Source organism: Octopus bimaculoides, chromosome 3, assembly GCF_001194135.2.
Source record: "Octopus bimaculoides isolate UCB-OBI-ISO-001 chromosome 3, ASM119413v2, whole genome shotgun sequence".
NCBI lineage: Eukaryota > Metazoa > Mollusca > Cephalopoda > Octopoda > Octopodidae > Octopus > Octopus bimaculoides.
This window is the reverse complement of record NC_068983.1, coordinates 155,180,792-155,198,965: the sequence shown is the minus strand read 5'-3', so window position 1 is coordinate 155,198,965 and position 18,174 is coordinate 155,180,792. Positions and strand designations below refer to the sequence as shown.

Here is an 18,174-nt window from a genome sequence, read left to right as displayed (position 1 = left end):
TATATATATATATATATGTTTAAATGTCGATGTGAAAGCATTCTTTATTATCTTCAACAAAGAAGCTTTTTAGAAAGGCAAAAAAAAAAAACACCATGGAATTTTACACTGCTGCAATTTTTTTTTTTTTTTAAATATGATCTACAAAAATGCAGCTTTTATCATGGAGAGCAGAGTATGTATCTGTACCCTATGAGAGTATAGGAACCAAAGGTTCAAGAACTGTTTTCTATAAATAAATACGATAAAATTTCAAGATTTTCTTTCCTGTTCCATTCCTGTTTACCCATATATAAAGTGAAGCCGATTCTTTACATATTCTGAAGTCATATTAGTGGTATCTAATAAGTCTTGTGCTGGTGATTTTGAGAGTCTGGCAAAGTGGTTAGAATTGTCAAAACATGGAATGAATAACTACTGTCTGTTGTTAGCTGAGTAGCAATGTCTGGCCATTTAGAATAAAAAAAAAACAAAAAAAAAAACACAAAGTCTGATAATGAAAAGTAGTAGTTGTAGTAGTAGTAGTAGTAGCAGCAATCTTTATTATTATTTTAATGTCTACTTTTCTATGATTGAACAACAGTTATTTCAAATTTCTGGTTTTGCTGATAATACCACTAGAACATGAAATGAAGGTTTGTAAGTTCAATCTTTACCCAAACACTTGTTCATTAAAAAAGGCAACCATGGTCAGGGTTATCAATGATCAAAATTATAATCAGGCTATTTTAAAATGAGTACTTTACCCACTCAACCCAACCGAATAATAATAATGATAAAAAAAATGAAACCCACAAACATTAACAGTCTCAAAATTATTCTCATCACTCCTAATTCTTTACAAATAACTTTCTCAAATCATCTCAATTTTACTTTTAGACAATATTCAATATGCTTCTGTAATTTGTGTGTGTGTATTATATATCATCATCATCATCATCATCGTCGTCGTTTAATGTCCGCTTTCCATGCTAGCATGGGTTGGACGATTTGACTGAGGACTGGTGGACCAGGAGGCGACACCAGGCTCCAATCTGATTTGGCAGAGCTTCTACAGCTCATCATTATTATTTAACATCCACGCCAAAACTGACCTCGCTTGTGCGAGTGCCACATAAAAAGCACTCAGCCGACTCTACGGCATGGTTGGTGTTAAGTAGGGCATCCAGCCATAAAAAAACCCTTCCAAAACAGACAGCAGCAAGGCGCAGGCTCCCCCACTGGCCAGCTCCTGTCAAACCATCTCACCTGTGCCAGCATGGAAGGAAGACATTAAATGATGATGATGATGATGATGATGAATCTCATCCTCTCAAACAGAATTGGGAAAGTCTTTGAGCTATGTGGAGAAATGACTAATAGAAAGATCTGAGATAGTTTTTACTCTTATTTCACAGAAAAGGTTTTGCACTCTGCAGCAGGTGTTGATATAGCATTGCTAGTATACCTGAATGAAAAAAAAAAAAAAAAAGCTATTTAGAATCTTATTCACCTAAACCACTATTTCCAATTAAGGAAGATTATTGCAGTGAATTAATTCTCTTTCAAGAATTTGGTTAGGTTTTTTTTTTTTTTTTTTTTTTTCAGCTTTTATTAAATCTTTGTACTTCTCTGTAATGTTCGTTCATTCTTCTGAACTACTGAAAGAGATGCACAATGAAGAATGACGACAACAAGAAAAGCATTTATTGTTATCATTATCATCATCAATTCTCAAATGAATTCAAGAGTGATGACGATGATGATGATAATAATAATGGTGGTGGTGGTGGTGGTGGTAGAGATAGCGGTGATAAGTGCAATAAGAGGAATAATAATGGTAATAGATGTTCAGTAAGCCAATAAAGGGATTTGTGAATATTGCTGTTTGAAATTTAGCGATAGAACAGACAAATGGAGAGAGATTAGGGTTTATGAAAGGAGAAACTACAAACCTCGGGTTTATCTCGAATTGTGCAACTGTTAACTGCAGATGAGGATGCATTCCATTCAGAATGCTGCAAAGAAAAAAGAAAAGAAACAAATGATTTTGAACACAAAAAAAAAATAAAAATGGAGAGAAATAACATTTTAAAGAAGACAAAAAACAAGAACTACAGTAACAATGACGATTGAAAACAAATTACACGGCGACAATTTTACTGCAAATAAATAAGGGAATTGCCAATTGGCTTTGATAAAATTTAAAATGCATTTATTTGTAGCCATTATTTCATTTGTTGCAGCTGGTACTGTAAGTGGCAAAAACAGATAGAGAATGAGAGGGGGAGACAGAGGGAAAGAGAGAGAGAGAGAGAAAGAGAGAGGAGATAGAGAGAGAGAGAGGGAGAGCGAGAGAGAGAATTGTCATGTGGCATTTGGTAATGTACTTCTTTTGATTTTTGAGCTCTAATCCTGCTAAGATTGACTGTTTTTCATCCTTCCAGAGATGATAAAATAAAATGCCAGTCAAATACAGACATGATTAATTAGAAGATGTCCCCTCTCTTCTGAGTTTGTGGTTATAGCTAATTGAAATTATCATTATTATTATTATTATTATTATTATTATTATTAAGGTGATGAGCTGGCAGACTCCTTAGCACATCAGGCAAAATACTTCATGACATTTCGTCTGCCTTTACGTTCTGATTTCACATTCTGCCAAGGTTGACTTTACCATTCATCCTTTCAAGGTCGATAAATTAAGTACCAATGAAACACTGGAATCAATATAATCGACTTATCCCTAACCCTAACCCTAACCCTAACCCTAACCCTAACCCTAACCCTAACCCTAACCCTTACACTAAAAATGGCTGCTTTTGAAATCAGCTGTATTTGTATAACTATGTCGCAGTATGTGTTTATATCAATATGTCTACATGCGAATGTTAGAGTCACTCAAAAATTTAAGTGAATTCTGGCAGAAACATTAGCACGCTGGGTGAAATGCTTAGCGGTATTTAGTCTGTCTTTACATTCTGAGTTCAAATCCCGCTGAGGTTGACTCTGACTTTCATCTTTGCAGGGTCGATAAATTAAGTACCAGCTGCGTACTGAGTTCAATCTAATCGACTGGCCTCTCCCGAAAAATTTCTGGCCTTGTGCCTAGAGTAGAAAAGAGTGTTTAAGTGAATTCTTTTTTATTCATTTAGTTAACGGTTTCACTCATTATACATAACAGTAACCATTGTGGAACTCATACTCGACATTAAATACTGCAGTTCATTATATCAAGACCAGAATGTCTAGACCGGTACTTATCGACCTCAGAACGATAAAATGTGTGCTGACTGAGAAGCAAGTTTTGAATTGAGAATGTAAAGAGATGTAACCAAATGTCACAAAGTATTTTGTCAGATGCTCAACCGATTCTGCTGTCTACCACCTATGGCAGGGTTTCTCAACCATTTTACCATTATGTAACCCTTGAAATAAATTACATGTCTCAAGGAATCCCTTCACAAAAAAATTATATACTATATCTTTCTCATATTTTCCATTGTAGCTTACGTGATAAATATCATATATATATGGTTGTTATATTTTTTGCTAACATAATAAGTTACATAGGATGATGTCTATATCATAATAACCAATAATATGCTGTGCATGTATAATAATATTATGATCATGAAATTAGCATCAGCTTGTCTCATTCTTTGTCGTGGAACTCCTAGGAACCTTTTGCGGAACCCTAGGGCTCCAGGGAACCCTGGTTCAGAAATGCTGACCTATGGCAATATGCCTATATATGTGTGTTATCTCTGTGTATACCAATGTCTCCTTCACACACATCGATGTTTCTCTATGTTCACGTTGATATCTGTATATACTTATGTTGATATCACTAACTGTCCATGATGATCTTCCTATGTATGCATATGTGTTTGTGAGTGCAAGTGCGTACATGTGTAAGTCAGTTTCTCACCCTGTCTATGTTTGTGGGTCAAAATGTCAACACATAATGTCAATGTTATTTCAAGCAAGTGGGCTGCACTACTAAAAAAATCCAAAGTGATTTTTCATTAAGTATGCCATCCAGAATACCCCATGGGCAGTATTTTGCCCATGGCTGATGTATATTAAAATGCCTGTGTGGATGCCAATATTTCTCTATCCCTGAATATTAATATCTTTCTGTATGTATGTCAATATATTTATACATATATGTATGTATGTGTGTGCATGTGTGTGTATATATATATATATATAAACCAATACATTTATACTTGTATTTTAATATCTGTACATGTACCACTATCTCAATGTGTGCATACACACACACATATACATACATACATATATGTGTGTGTGTGTGTGTGTATTTTCAAGTATTTATATCAAAATCTATCAATACCTGTGAGCACATCTTTATTTTAATGTGAGTGTATATATATATATATATATATATATATATATATATATATATATATGTATATGTGTATATCCACACACACACACACACACACATATGTTGCTCAGTGTGTATATATCAAAACTTTTATGTATGCCTGTCCATATCTCCCAAGGTTTTGTGTGTGTGTGTGTGTATGTGTGTGTGTGTGTGTGTGTATGTGTGTGTGTGTGTGTGTGTGTGTATTTCTGTCAGAAATCAAAACCAATCAAAAGAACAACAACAACTACAACAAAAAAAGAAGCACATTATAGTGATGGTGGGGGGTGGGGAAGATAAGTGTTATTTTTATTTACCATGTTTTCTTGTAAAGATATCATACTGATGTTGTAAAAGTGATTTCTGAAATTGGAAAAATAAAACAGAAAAAAATCAGAAAAACAAAAAAAAAATTCAAATACGCACACACATACTAAAAAAAAACGTATAAACAGATTTAAATTTAGAAAAATAAAAGAAAAAAATCAGATAAATGAATCAATAAATGATAACTAAAAATCGTATAAAAATGCATATACAATAGAGATGGTACATATTTTAAAAATACATGAGCATTTAACACAATTCCCCAAACAATTTATTCATTTCGTTTATCATTGGTCTCACAGTGTCTATCTCTGAAGAAATAAATGGAGACATCTAAAAATCTCTCTCTGTCTCTCTCTCTCTCTCTCTGTTATAGTCTTTCTCTTTCTCTCCATGTATGTGTGTATGTATATATATATATATATGTGTTTTTGTGTGTGTGTATATATATATATATATATATATATATATATATATATATATATATATATATATATACACACATATGTATAATACAATATATATATATATATATATATACTACATATACATATATAATATAATGTTATGATATATACAATGCAAACATGCATGTAGATACAAGCAAATGCACATATGCACACACATAACCTACGTAAGCATTGTCACTCTCATAAACGCACACCTACATATATTTGTCTGCATTGAGGTCAATTCAGTGCTCTCATTTTCGATAGTGGAAATCAGAATTGCCAAAGAACTTTCTATCTTAAAATTGAAATGGGTAAACAATACAGACAAAATTGGAGAGAAGAAAGATTTTAGAATCCCCCCTGAGAATAAAAGTTGAGTACAAATATAAATGGATGTTTAAAAGAAGTTGATTACTCATTGCTATTGTTACTCTAGAGAGTTAAGAATCAAAATCACATTAAAATTTTTAGAGAATTAATGTATCTTTAGAACTGTGTTTAAAAAGCAGCATTAGCTGTGAGGTTAAGCTGCTGAACTTGTACACTACAGAGCCAAGAGTTCAAACTTGGTTCCTACAATGGTGAAATATGTAGAGGATGCTCTATTTGATAAACTAATGAGGCAACCATAAAGACATGGCTTATCATCAAGTGGACTGCATGGCCAAAGAAATTTAAGGAATTTTTCTTTAGGCTTGTCATTTAGCAAGTTTTGCAGGCTGCAGTTTGCCCATGACTGGCATAAAAATTCTCTTGTAACACAGTGTGGTACACTTTAATTCTTTAGCATCTAAACTGGCCACATCTGGCCAAAATATTCAACTCGTTTTATATTCAAACTCCCCGAATTTGCACATGATTTCTATTTCTTAACAGGAAAGCCTTTACACAATCTTTCAACTTGCTAGAAATAACAGACAAATTCTCCCAAATTAAATTCTACCATCTTTAAAAATGGAAGGACACATTGGTCAATCGAGTCCAAGATAGATAAGAGAGGATGGCTATTAGTGAAATGGTTTTGATCAATCAAAGCTGACCAAGAAATAAACAACTCTCATCCAGTTGGACCAACCAACCTAGGTAGACAGGCTGGACAATTTAGATGAACTGTTTTCACTATGATACAGACAAGACACACATTGCTAATGATCAAAAGGATCAAATAATCAATCTTGTGGCTAATTGCCTGGCACCTTATCTACTCAGCCTACCAAACTGTTGATTTTACATATACCCAGTAAAAAACAGAAATCCTTGATTTTATGCAAAAAGGTGTCACACCAATTCAGAAGACAGTTTCGAGATAACTGTAATTACCTATTTATAGTCAGCTTGCCAGTGCCGATGGACTGGCTCCTGTGAAGGTGGCATGTAAAACACACCATTTCGAGCGTGGCTGTTGCCAGTTCCGCCTGACTGGCCCTCGTGCCGGTGTCACGTAAAAGCACCCACTACACTCTCGGAGTGGTTGGTATTAGGAAGGGCATCTAGTTGTAGAAACTCTGCCAAATCAGATTGGAGCCTGGTGTAGCCATCTGGTTCACCAGTCCTCAGTCAAATCGTCCAACCCATGCTAGCATGGAAAGCGGACGTTAAACGATGATTATGATGATGACGTAATATCATAGCAGCAGCTGCTGCCACCATCAGTGAGCCAACGACAGATTCTCTAGTTGCAGCTAAATCCTTCTCGACCACACTCTACTGTCTAAACAGACAAACTGATTAATATAGTCCAGTGTGGACTATGCCTGAAACAAAAGGGGGATGGTCATGGATAGAAAGCCTTTAGTTTCGAGTCTGCCTGATCAGAGCAGACTCAGGGTTACGTAATACCAACACCTTGAAAAACCTCTACAGCTACTTCATCTCCATGGCTGATAGAAATAACAAAGAAGAAGGACCTTTGAGACACAAAATGAAAAGGTAGCTAACACTACAATATGTTCTTATTGGATCAATAGATCACATATTGAACAGATCACATATTGGCTTCACTAACTGAGTATTCCAGATCTTTGATTAACAGAACAATCAAAGCTATGAATTCCAAGTGACTGAAGATTCATGCTATTGATATTTGTACCCTTAGCAAAGTCCTCAAGCAAACAACAACAGAACTCAGTATATGGGTAACATGAGCAGCCCCTTGCATTTGAAATACAATCCATCTGATGGGTGCCCACAGAGTTTCTGTACATTTAATTTTACTCAAAAGGTTTATATTAACTGAATGTTATGGAAGAAGACACTTGACTGAGGTGTTACGTGATGAAATCAAATTGAGAAAGTTATGATTATGAAGCAATCTTCTTAACTACATAACCATAGAAATCAATAAAATTCTTGGTTCAATAAGATTTTTCATAAGATTCTTGAAGTTAAGAGAATGATGGACAACTAAATGAATGATTTGAAGAATTAATTACATATTATAACATTTCTCAGATCATGAATTATTGGAATTCTAATTTAAATATTTATGTCTGTTAATCATTCTCATCTAAAGGAATACATATACATATAAAACATTGCACTTTGATTGTCTTTGGGTATTTGATATTTTGCTGCTGCAACAACAAAGAGCGGAGGTGATGATGATGATGATGATGATGATGATGATGAAGATGACACAACCAGTACTGATATCATGTGAATAGTGAGTAATGAAATTCTATTGATTTTGGAAAATTTCAAGACAACTCAGCTACCTATCAAGTGCTATCATAAGCAACTTTCCAAATAAAACAAAAATATGCTAAGCTAAAATGGGAGACTCCCCTGTCACCATTTGACTTGTAAGAAATAGTAACTAAATCTCCTTTGAATCACATCTTACTACTATTTTACAAAAGAACGATACAGAGGTTATTAGCATTTAAACTGGCCATATCCAGCTCCAATATTCTTCTTGCCTTATGTTCAAACTGACCTAATCTGGCTTCACACTCCCACTGTAAAAAGCATTCCAAAAGATAAGTAATTAGTACATCAAAATCTTGAGGCTACAAGTTATTGATGGTTAAATCAAAATACTGTAATACATTTGACAGAGTAATCTGAATGCTAAAGGGTTAAATAATAACATGCCAAAATGAGAGCCTCTGCATTGTCCTTAGGCCTGCTAGAAGCAGCAACCAAAATCTCTCAAATCACACTTAAAAATGGCAGAATACATTAGATGCTATACCCTTTAGTCCAAGATACAGTATGACTAGAAACAATGGGATGGTTGCAGCAAGAATAACTATGATCACAGGTTTACTTGAGCAGTGTTTACCTTGGGTTACACAACATCAACTGTAATGAGCCAATAAAGATAGTAGTTTCCTCTATCGTAAATAGTAATCAAATGTTGGGGAATTAAACTCTATCACTTTTGAAAGTACACTGGATAATATAGTTTAAGATATGCAATGCCTAAATGATAAGACTGTCAGCTTTCATAATAAGCTTGCTAGATCAGAACAGACATGGAGTTTAATAACACAATTTTTTTCACCATGATATGGTATATATTTCCAGAAAATTAGAGTGGATCATTTTTTTTACATTATTTACATTTGACGGATATTTGTCCTCATCTTGTTTGTTGTTAACACAACGTTTCGGCTGATATACCCTCCAGCCTTCGTCAGGTGTCTTGGGGAAATTTCGAACCTGGGTTCTCATTCCTAACGATGTTACTATTATTATTATATTATTATTATTATTATTACTATTATTAATCAGGTCGCTGCAGTGAATCGAACTCGGAACCTTGGGGTTAGTAACCAGCGCTTTTAACCACTACGCCATACGCCCGTGGGCAATTATGGGGTGAATTTTAAGGCTTATAAATCTATTATTCACGGCAGCAACCTGATTAATAATAGTAATCTATTATTCACTGCAGCTACCTGATTAATAATAGTAATAATAATAATAATAATATAATAATAGTAACATCGTTAGGAATGAGAACCCAGGTTCGAAATTTCCCCAAGACACCTGACGAAGGCTGGAGGGTATATCAGCCGAAACGTTGTGTTAACAACAAACAAGATGAGGACAAATATTCGTCAAATGTAAATAATGTAAATAATGTAAATAATTCCTCATCTCTTAAATATAGAACTGTATTAGATTGGATCATTTCATATAAGGGAGAATTCTGAATCACAGGAAGGCTTAGCACAGAGATGAGTCAAACCAGTATCATGCCAGGCCAGGTATAGTCCTGGGTATTGTTACCTTAGCCTTACAGCAATAACAAAATCAACAATGATTATTCATAGATAAAAAAAAAAGAGTTTTCTTTATGAATTGAAGAGGGAAACAAGAATACAAGTGCTTGAGCAATTTTCTCACCTTGCTGCCACCATCATGTTATCGCCTTGAACCATAAGTATGCGATAATGGTTCGGCCGTGTCTCGTTCCTCGTAAACCATTCGATTCCATTGCCAACTCCTGGAAAATGAAGAAATATATATATGAATAAAAGATAAATGACTAAAACGATTAAATAAGAAGATAAACATCGTTGATTTTTCAACATTTTGTTTCACAGTGTTTTGTTTGTCATCAACTACCACCAGCAAAATATGGACACGTGTGTGGAGAGAGGGAGAGAGAGAGAAAGAGAAAAAGAGAGAGAGAGAAAGAGAGAGAGAGAGAGAGAGAGAGAGAGAGAGAGAGAGACATGTTTATTGACTAATAAATTACACTTTTTTTTCTCATTTAATATTATATTCAACCTCTTTAGCTATTTAATGAATCATGAATTAAACATGCATATGTATGCACTCGGTTACACAGTAGATACAAACATACATACATACATACATACATACATACATACATACGGATAAACAAATATGTATAAGGATACATACACATGCACACACTGCTAGCTACTTAAATAGATGAGATGCACATAGAGGACAATATTAGAGACCAATGGCTATATGCATAAGTTTATACATGCACACACACATTTATATATGTATGAGTGTGTGTATATATGCATGTATATATGTATGTGGGGAAAGAGAAAGAAGACAAAGAATAAGAATAAAAGGTGGCTAGATACACATAGATGAATAAACATTTGTTCTTTATTTCCTGATCTATTTGATGATCAAAAAACAAAGATAAATAGATATATTAGCTTCAGTGATTTATTTCTTCCAGATAGTTTGGACAATACTGTCAGAGGCAGGCAGTTAAACATACACACACATGGATGGATGGATGGCTGAACAAATGGACAGATGAATGGATGGCTGGATAAACGGATACATAAGATATAAAGAGTAACTATTTAGCATTTAAACTGACCATGTCCGGCCAAAATATTATTGTTGTTTTATGTTCAAACTGACCAGGTAAGGACTCTCACACCTACCCTACAATGTCATCCTAAAAAATAAACAGTTACATCATGGAAATCTCAAAGGCATGAGATAATGCCTGATTACTTCAAAACCATATGGATAAATAAACATTACATTTGTCAGTGTAATCTGAATGCTAAAGAGTTAAAAAAGAAAGTTGAGACACACACAGATAATTCTACTGAAAGAAATTTATGGTTTCCAATGAATGGATGAATAGTTTCATATTGCAATAATACAGCAAAAGGTGATTGGTTTGATTCTTACTTAAGTCACTAAAAATTGTCTTCACATCACTAGAAAGCAATTTCTTTTTCTTTAAGACATGCTAGCAAAAATGACGAAAGATATATCCACACACATACAAATACAAGTGTACATATAGGAATATGCATGAACAGAAACACAGATTAGGGTGTATATATATATGTCACATTCACACACATTTAAATAAGCAGGTCACGCTACATGCACACATGCTAACATCTGCAAATCCATAGAGCAGCAACAAACAGATGTGTGTGTATACATAAATATATATGTATGTGTTTGTGTGTATGTATGTATGTATATATATATATATATATATATATATATATATATATATATATATATATATATATATATATATACTTACATATGAAGTATATTTAGTTACATTTATTTTACATTTTGTGACAAACACCACTATTGTTTAAAAGTTTATCAGTGAATTAATCACTGACTCATATTCTTGATGGCAAGTGTGATAAGGGAGTGTTTTTCCAACTTGGACAGAGTGATTATCACAAAGTACTTTTGTTCAAAAGCTTTTGTTTATCAGTTTTCTCAGAAATTTGCACATTGAAGAAACGCACACACAACACATACACGCATAATCATACATATACACAAATACACAGAAAAGATGGACTTCTGAGAAGTGGGATCAAACCAAATTATATAAATACTAAGCAAGGCCCCTTAACCATATCTGTAAAATCTCTTTAGGAAATATAAAAAATGACGAGTGTTACGCAAAAGATATGGTGAGGAAAAATCTATTCACCCTTATCTCACCCATTTTCTTATTCTCTTCTAGTCCTTCATCTACCCCACATTGACCCTAGCACCTTTCTATCCTAGAAACCCAGCTACCAAGGAATTCATTGGTAAACATAATAAACTTTACCAGTTCAAAAAAGAGGACACATGCCCAAGGTTTAACATCATCACCTGGTCCTTGGCTGGGTACTTTCAGCAGAGTTTTCTCTCTGATGCAAATATATAGTGCAGGAGTGGTAGTGTGGTAAGAATCTTGCTTCCCAACCACATGGTTCTTGGTTCAGCTCTGCTGTGTGGCACTTGGCACTTTGGGCAAGTGTCTTCTACTACAGGCCTGGGCCAACCAAAACCTTGTAAGTGGATTTGTTAGATGGATTGTGAAAAAGGCTCATTTTGTGTGTGTGTGTGTTTGCTCCCCACCACTGCTTGACAGCTGGTGTTGGTTTGTTGATGTCCCTGTAACTTAGCAGTTTGGCAAAAGAAACAGACAGAATAAGTGCCAGACTTTGAAAAGTCAGTACTGGGGTCAATTTGCTTAACTAAACCCTTCAAGATGATGCCCCAGCATGGCCGCAGTTCAATAACTGAAATAAGTAGAAGGTAAAAGATAGAAGATATGTTTGAAAGCCTTACTAGGCTTTTCTGCCACCCAAGAGCCACCCAGTGATTGAAATTGGCAACAAATTAGATTCACAAGTAAAAGCAGCACCAATATTTACTGCAAGAACACAGTAAGGGAGGCAGTAGTTGTAGTGCCAATATTGGTTCAACATATTTATAGTTGTTAGCAACTGTGTTGGTGTTGTAGCAAGTCCTCACTGATTCAGCAGACCTATGGCATACAAGATGTAGATCAAACAGCTGACAACTGACAAGTCCCTTGGGGTCCTGTTGACAATTGACAAGTCCTGCTGGGGGTCACTGGGGTGCTGCAGCCATGCAGCATATCTAGGGTTAGAAAGTTGGCAGAGCCCATTCCTCTCCATGCTAAACTCATTTCTACAGCTAAGTGGATGGAAACACATGAAATGAAGTGTTTTGCTCAAGAACACAACAGATCGCGCAGTCCAGGAATCAAAACCACAATCTTACAGTTGTGAATCCAACACCCTAACCACTAAGCAAGCTGCCTCCACTAGTGGCACTCACTTCTGCAACTGAGTGAACTGGATCAACATGAAGGGTAGTATTTTGCTTAAGAACACAATGCATTACCTGGTCCAGGAATTGAAACCACAATCTCACGATCATGAGCTCCATTCCCTAACCACTATAAGATGTAGATCAAACAGCTATGAGCAACTGATCGATTACTTCAGAAACACCATTTTGCCATCCTATTTGAGGACCGTACTGCACACTCACCCAGTGGTTATTGCTTCTGCTGTTTAACCCCAGGCAAGTCTTGATCAAGCAGAACTATGATCAAAAGTATTCTGATTGTAACTTCTTTTCCGGACACTTTACTACAGACAAACTATCCAATATACATTTATCTTGGTAAGGGTGTAATTTGAGAGAAATTCGGGTGCCACTTCCAGCAGGTCAAGCAGCTGTGCAGGGAACTGGTTTATCATATGGGGATGCAGAGTGGCTTGTATGGATATGCTGATTTTCCTCTTCACTGTCCAAGGTCCTGTGGGGTGGAAATGGTAGAAGCAAGGGAAGTGGATTGCACCAATATTCAACAGCTGCAGGTTCTCTGCACTAATTTCTGGTGTTTGTGCATAAAACAAAAGAGCTAATGAGGTTAAAGACACTACTGCGATTTTTGCATGTTATGGCTAAGTTTGGTGATGTGGTGATGGTGGTGGTGGTGGTGTAGTTGATAGTAGTGGTGGTGATGGTGGTGGAAGACGATCTCAATGATGAAGAAACTGAAGCAAGAAAGACTTGTATTAATGGTGTTATATGTGGGAAGGAAGTTAGGCTGGTGTGGTTATAATTATTATGGTTAATTGTTGTTCGTTGTTGCTACAGCTGTTTTTGTTTGTTTTTATGGCCGAAGCTGTTGTTATTGTTGTTGTGGTTGTTGCCGTTATGCTTTGTCCTTTATTAGTGTAGCTGTCAGTACAGCTGCTTCTTTTGTTGGTATTAATGCAAATCTCCTTGTTTTTGCTCTTGTCGGTGTCTCTATTGTTTTTGCAGATGTTTTTCAGTTTTCTTCTACAATTGTTGAAGAAGTAACTGCTGCTACTTCTGCTGCTGCTGCTGCTGAATTAATTGCCATTAAGAAAGAAATCAAATGAAATCAAGTTCAAATTAAATAAATTGATGTTGCTATTGTTATGATTATAAGGGTGGTTGGTGCACGACACAACTAATGGAAGGATTGGTAAACAGTCTTGTGGGATTTAAGCTATATGCCTTTATGAAGACAGCTGCATAAAGAGGTGTCAAGCTCTAATTGTGGAGGGAACATGTGGAAGGGGTAAAGCCAGGGAGATGGGAGACAAAGTGGTGAGAAAGGATCTTCGGAATCTGACCTCACTGAAGAAATGGCAAGGAACCGGGAGTTGTGGTTATTTGCTGTACTTGGGAAGGCATGTCCGGTTAAGTAAAATCTTTGTCAACCATACATACAGGCTTGTCTTTTACAGGTGCCAGTGCCACATAACATACACTTGTGCTAGTGCTGCATAAATGCACCCAGCACACTCTGTACTGTAGTTGGTGATAGGAAGGGCTTCCAGCCATAGAAACCATGCCACAACAGACAATTAGAGTCAGGACAGACTCCCTGGCTAGCCAGCTCCTGTCAATCCGTCCAACCCATGCCAGCATGGAAAACCAAAATTAAATGATGCTGCTACTAATGATAATAATGTTCCAAGTTCAAAACCTTGTAGGGGCATGGAGATGCTAACAGATTCATGTACTTTGTCATCATTTTAATGTAAATTTTTGTAGGCTTTCATGAGTCAAACAAAATTCATCAGGGCATAATATTTTCAATGGACAGATGTTCTTCCTGTCTCCCTAAACTTCCCTAATCCTTCAAACATGAACAGCACAGTAAACAAAAGACTAGGAAGGAAGTATTAGCTTGCTTGAAAACAGGTGAAAGTTGGTGATTGGAAGAGCATCAGGCCATATTATTCTAATTCTATTGTCCTCCAAATCTTATACTTTCAATTAAGAAAGATGTTTAAGTTGTGTTTGTGTCGTGCTTAGAGGCCTCTGTGCATGTACGTGTGTGTGTGCATTTGAGTGTGTGTGTGTTTAATGTTGAGTCAATTGTTGCACATCTACCATTGCATACAGTCCTTAGTTATAAACCAGGATATGCTTCTCATAGCAACATAAAATTAAAGCAAATAGAACTTTAGAATTCTGACAGCTGAATATCAGAAATGACTTACACTCTGTCCAACATACTCTGACCCTCAGTTCTATTATCTCCCACTTGATTCCTTATAAGGACATGACTGTTTGAACTCTGTACAACAATTTAAAACAGTAAAGGTAATTAATACATAACAAGTACGGCTTACGATGTATGTATTAATGCTATGACATTAATCATATCTTTCTCTCTCTCTCTCTCTTTAATTTGCATGCCCTACCTAGCAATCCTCTCCTCTACTTCATACACTATTTCTCTATGCATGAGTGTGCATATACAGATATACCAAGATGGAAAACAGACATCAAATAATAATGATTATATATGTGTGCATTTGCTGATATATATATATATATATATATATATATATATATATATATATATATATATATATATGCATATGTGTGTATATATTATAGTAGGGAATTAATCTTTGTAATGAGGATATGAGATACTTTATTTTATCAGCTCAATTTTCAATTGAAATACATATATATATATCGTCATCATCATCATCGTTTAATGTCTGCTTTCCATATATATATATATATATATATATATATATATATACACACACACACACACACACACACACACACACACACACATCAATATATGCATCCGCAAATATGTGTGTGTGTGTGTGTGTGCGCATGTGTTCGTTATGGATTAAACGTGCTGACATTCAAATTGCTAGCGATAACTCATTTATTCTAAATGACCTGACTATGTCCTTATTTATGTATCACCCCTAAGAATACACACACACACACAAACACTTTCAATCTCTCAGTCATGCACTCATGGATACAACAGCCTGTCCTACCTGAGAGCTGATTCTATCACAAGATGATCAAAATACCAACACCATAATCACTAGGCTACTCACCTATACACATACATACACACACACACACACATATACATATATATATGTGCCGGTGGCACGTAAAAAGCACCCACTACACTCTCGGAGTAGTTGGCGTTAGGAAGGACATCCAGCTGTAGAAACTCTGCCAGATCAGATTGGAGTCTGGTGTAGCCATCTGGTTCGCCAGTCCCCAGTCAAATTGTCCAACACATGCTAGCATGGAAAGCGGATGTTAAACGATGATGATGATGATGGTGATATATATAAACATACACTCTTTTACACGTTTCAGTCATTTGATTGTGGCCATGCTGGAGCACCGCCCTTAGTTGAAGAAATCAATCCCAGGACTTATTCTTTGTAAGCCTAGTATTCTATCAGTCTCTTTTGCTGAACCGCTAAGTATCAGGGACACAAACACACCAAACATTAGTTGTCAAGTGATGGTGAGGCGACAAACACAGACACAAAGACACACAAATAAACATACATACATCATCATCATCATTTAACGTCCGTGTTCCATACTACCAGGGGTGGGATGGTACCACAAGAGCTGGCCAGGCCGAAGATGGTACCACAAGAGCTGGCCAGGCCGAAGCTTGCACCAGACTTCTGGGACTGTTTTGGCAGGAGTTTTACAGCTGGATGCCCTTCTTAACACCAACCACTCAGCAGAGTGGACTTAGTGCTTTTTTTTCAAGTACACTCAATATATCTCACCTCCAAAGATTTGACTTCTATTTCTAGCACGCCCTGCTACCACATAACAGCCATTTGCGATAATGGACCTGAAATACTTGTTTCATGGTAGAAGGGTGTGCAAGAAATGGCAGCCAAATCTTTCCTTTTCTGGGGAAAGGAGCTATTTACACATGATTTCAATGCCACATTTGTTGAAAGCATGCGAAATAACATGGAAAAGAAATAAGAAAAATCCCAGGAAACAAAACTCCATTGCTGGGAAGCTCAGACCTCCCTAGTGACCCAACGGGTAACGAGTAGTGTAGTCTAGTATATATTACAAATAAAAGGAAGATTAAAAGTCAAATTTCCCATATATTCATATCTGTTCTGATTGGATGGGTCATTGTTGAAAAGCAACCAATGATATTTGTTGTTTGATTCTTTTCCTGAAACTAATATGATGTCTCTTGAGTTTAAAATTATCTATATCATTTCTCATACACACCTTCTTCCGTTTAACTGATTATAAGCGTTTTTTATATTATATTAATTATATTATATTACATTTTATATACACACACATATATATATATATATATATATATATATATATATATATATATATATATATATATATATATATATATGTATATGTATGTATGTATGTATGTATATATATATATATCTTACAGACTGTACAAGGTTATTCGCTTTACACTCAGGAAATGGGTAAAAAGAAGGAAATGTCTTTTACGCATCAAGTATTCACTCTTACGTATACATACATATGTCTACATACATGCATACATTGCATGCTTATATATCCTGTTAGTATTAACAAATGGTAAAAAAAAAAAAAAGAGTACTCAATATCATGATTGAGCTAAATAATATATTTCATTTTGTTTGAGTCAATCTTTTGCTACCCTGATTTTCACTTGTAGGTGCATGGAATCTGATATGCCTGAAGATCTTAGACTGAAACTCAGAGTAGCAAAAGACAAATATGATCAAAATAAATTAAAATTATATATATATATATATAAATACCTATATATGTATGTATGTGTGTATATATATTTATATATATATATGTATATATATATATTCATTGGACACTAAACTCTGCTTGTGAAGACCTGTTGAGACAAGTGAAATCGAAATCAAATCAGTGGAGTGCTAAGAGCACCGTCCAAGCGTGATCATTGCCAGAGCAGCTGTCTGGCTTCCATGTCGGTGGCACGTAAAAAGCACCATTTGAGCGTGATCATTACCAGTGTCGCCTTACTGGCACTTGTGCTGGTGGTACATGAAAAAAGACATTCGAGCGAGGTTGTTGCTAGTGGCACTGGACTGGCTCCTGTACAGGTGGCACGTAAAAAACACCATTTGAGCGTGGCTGTTGCCAGTACTGCCTGACTGGACCTCATGCCAGTTGTAGGCAAAAGCACCCACTACACTCTTGGAGTGGTTGGCGTTAGGAAGGGCATCCAGCTGTAGAAACTCTGCCAGATCAGATTGGAGCCTGGTGCAGCCATCTGGTTCGCCAGTCCTCATTCAAATCGTCCAATCCATGCCAGCATGGAAAGCTGACATTAAACGATGATGATGATGATGATATATACATATACAGAGAGAGAGAGAGAGAGAGAAAGAGAGAGAGAGAGAGAGAGAGAGAGAGAGAGAGAGA

General features: G+C 35.7%; 1 protein-coding gene across 4 annotated transcripts in view; it reads right to left on the bottom strand.

Moving 5' to 3' along the window:
* Nucleotides 1-18,174, bottom strand: part of LOC106872300 (semaphorin-1A) — a 414,058-nt gene that overhangs the window by 84,059 nt on the left and 311,825 nt on the right. For 3 of the 4 annotated variants that reach the window (XM_014919241.2, XM_014919257.2, XM_014919249.2), the window contains exons 2-4: nucleotides 9,511-9,610; nucleotides 4,696-4,741; nucleotides 1,935-1,997 (exon numbers count right to left, since the gene is read on the bottom strand). In XM_014919241.2, the coding sequence (XP_014774727.1) occupies nucleotides 1,935-1,997; nucleotides 4,696-4,741; nucleotides 9,511-9,610 (209 nt within the window). Of the gene's footprint in view, nucleotides 1-1,934; nucleotides 1,998-4,695; nucleotides 4,744-6,795; nucleotides 6,804-9,510; nucleotides 9,611-18,174 lie in introns of those variants that run through there. The other variant, XM_052966633.1, reaches the window with a different exon arrangement.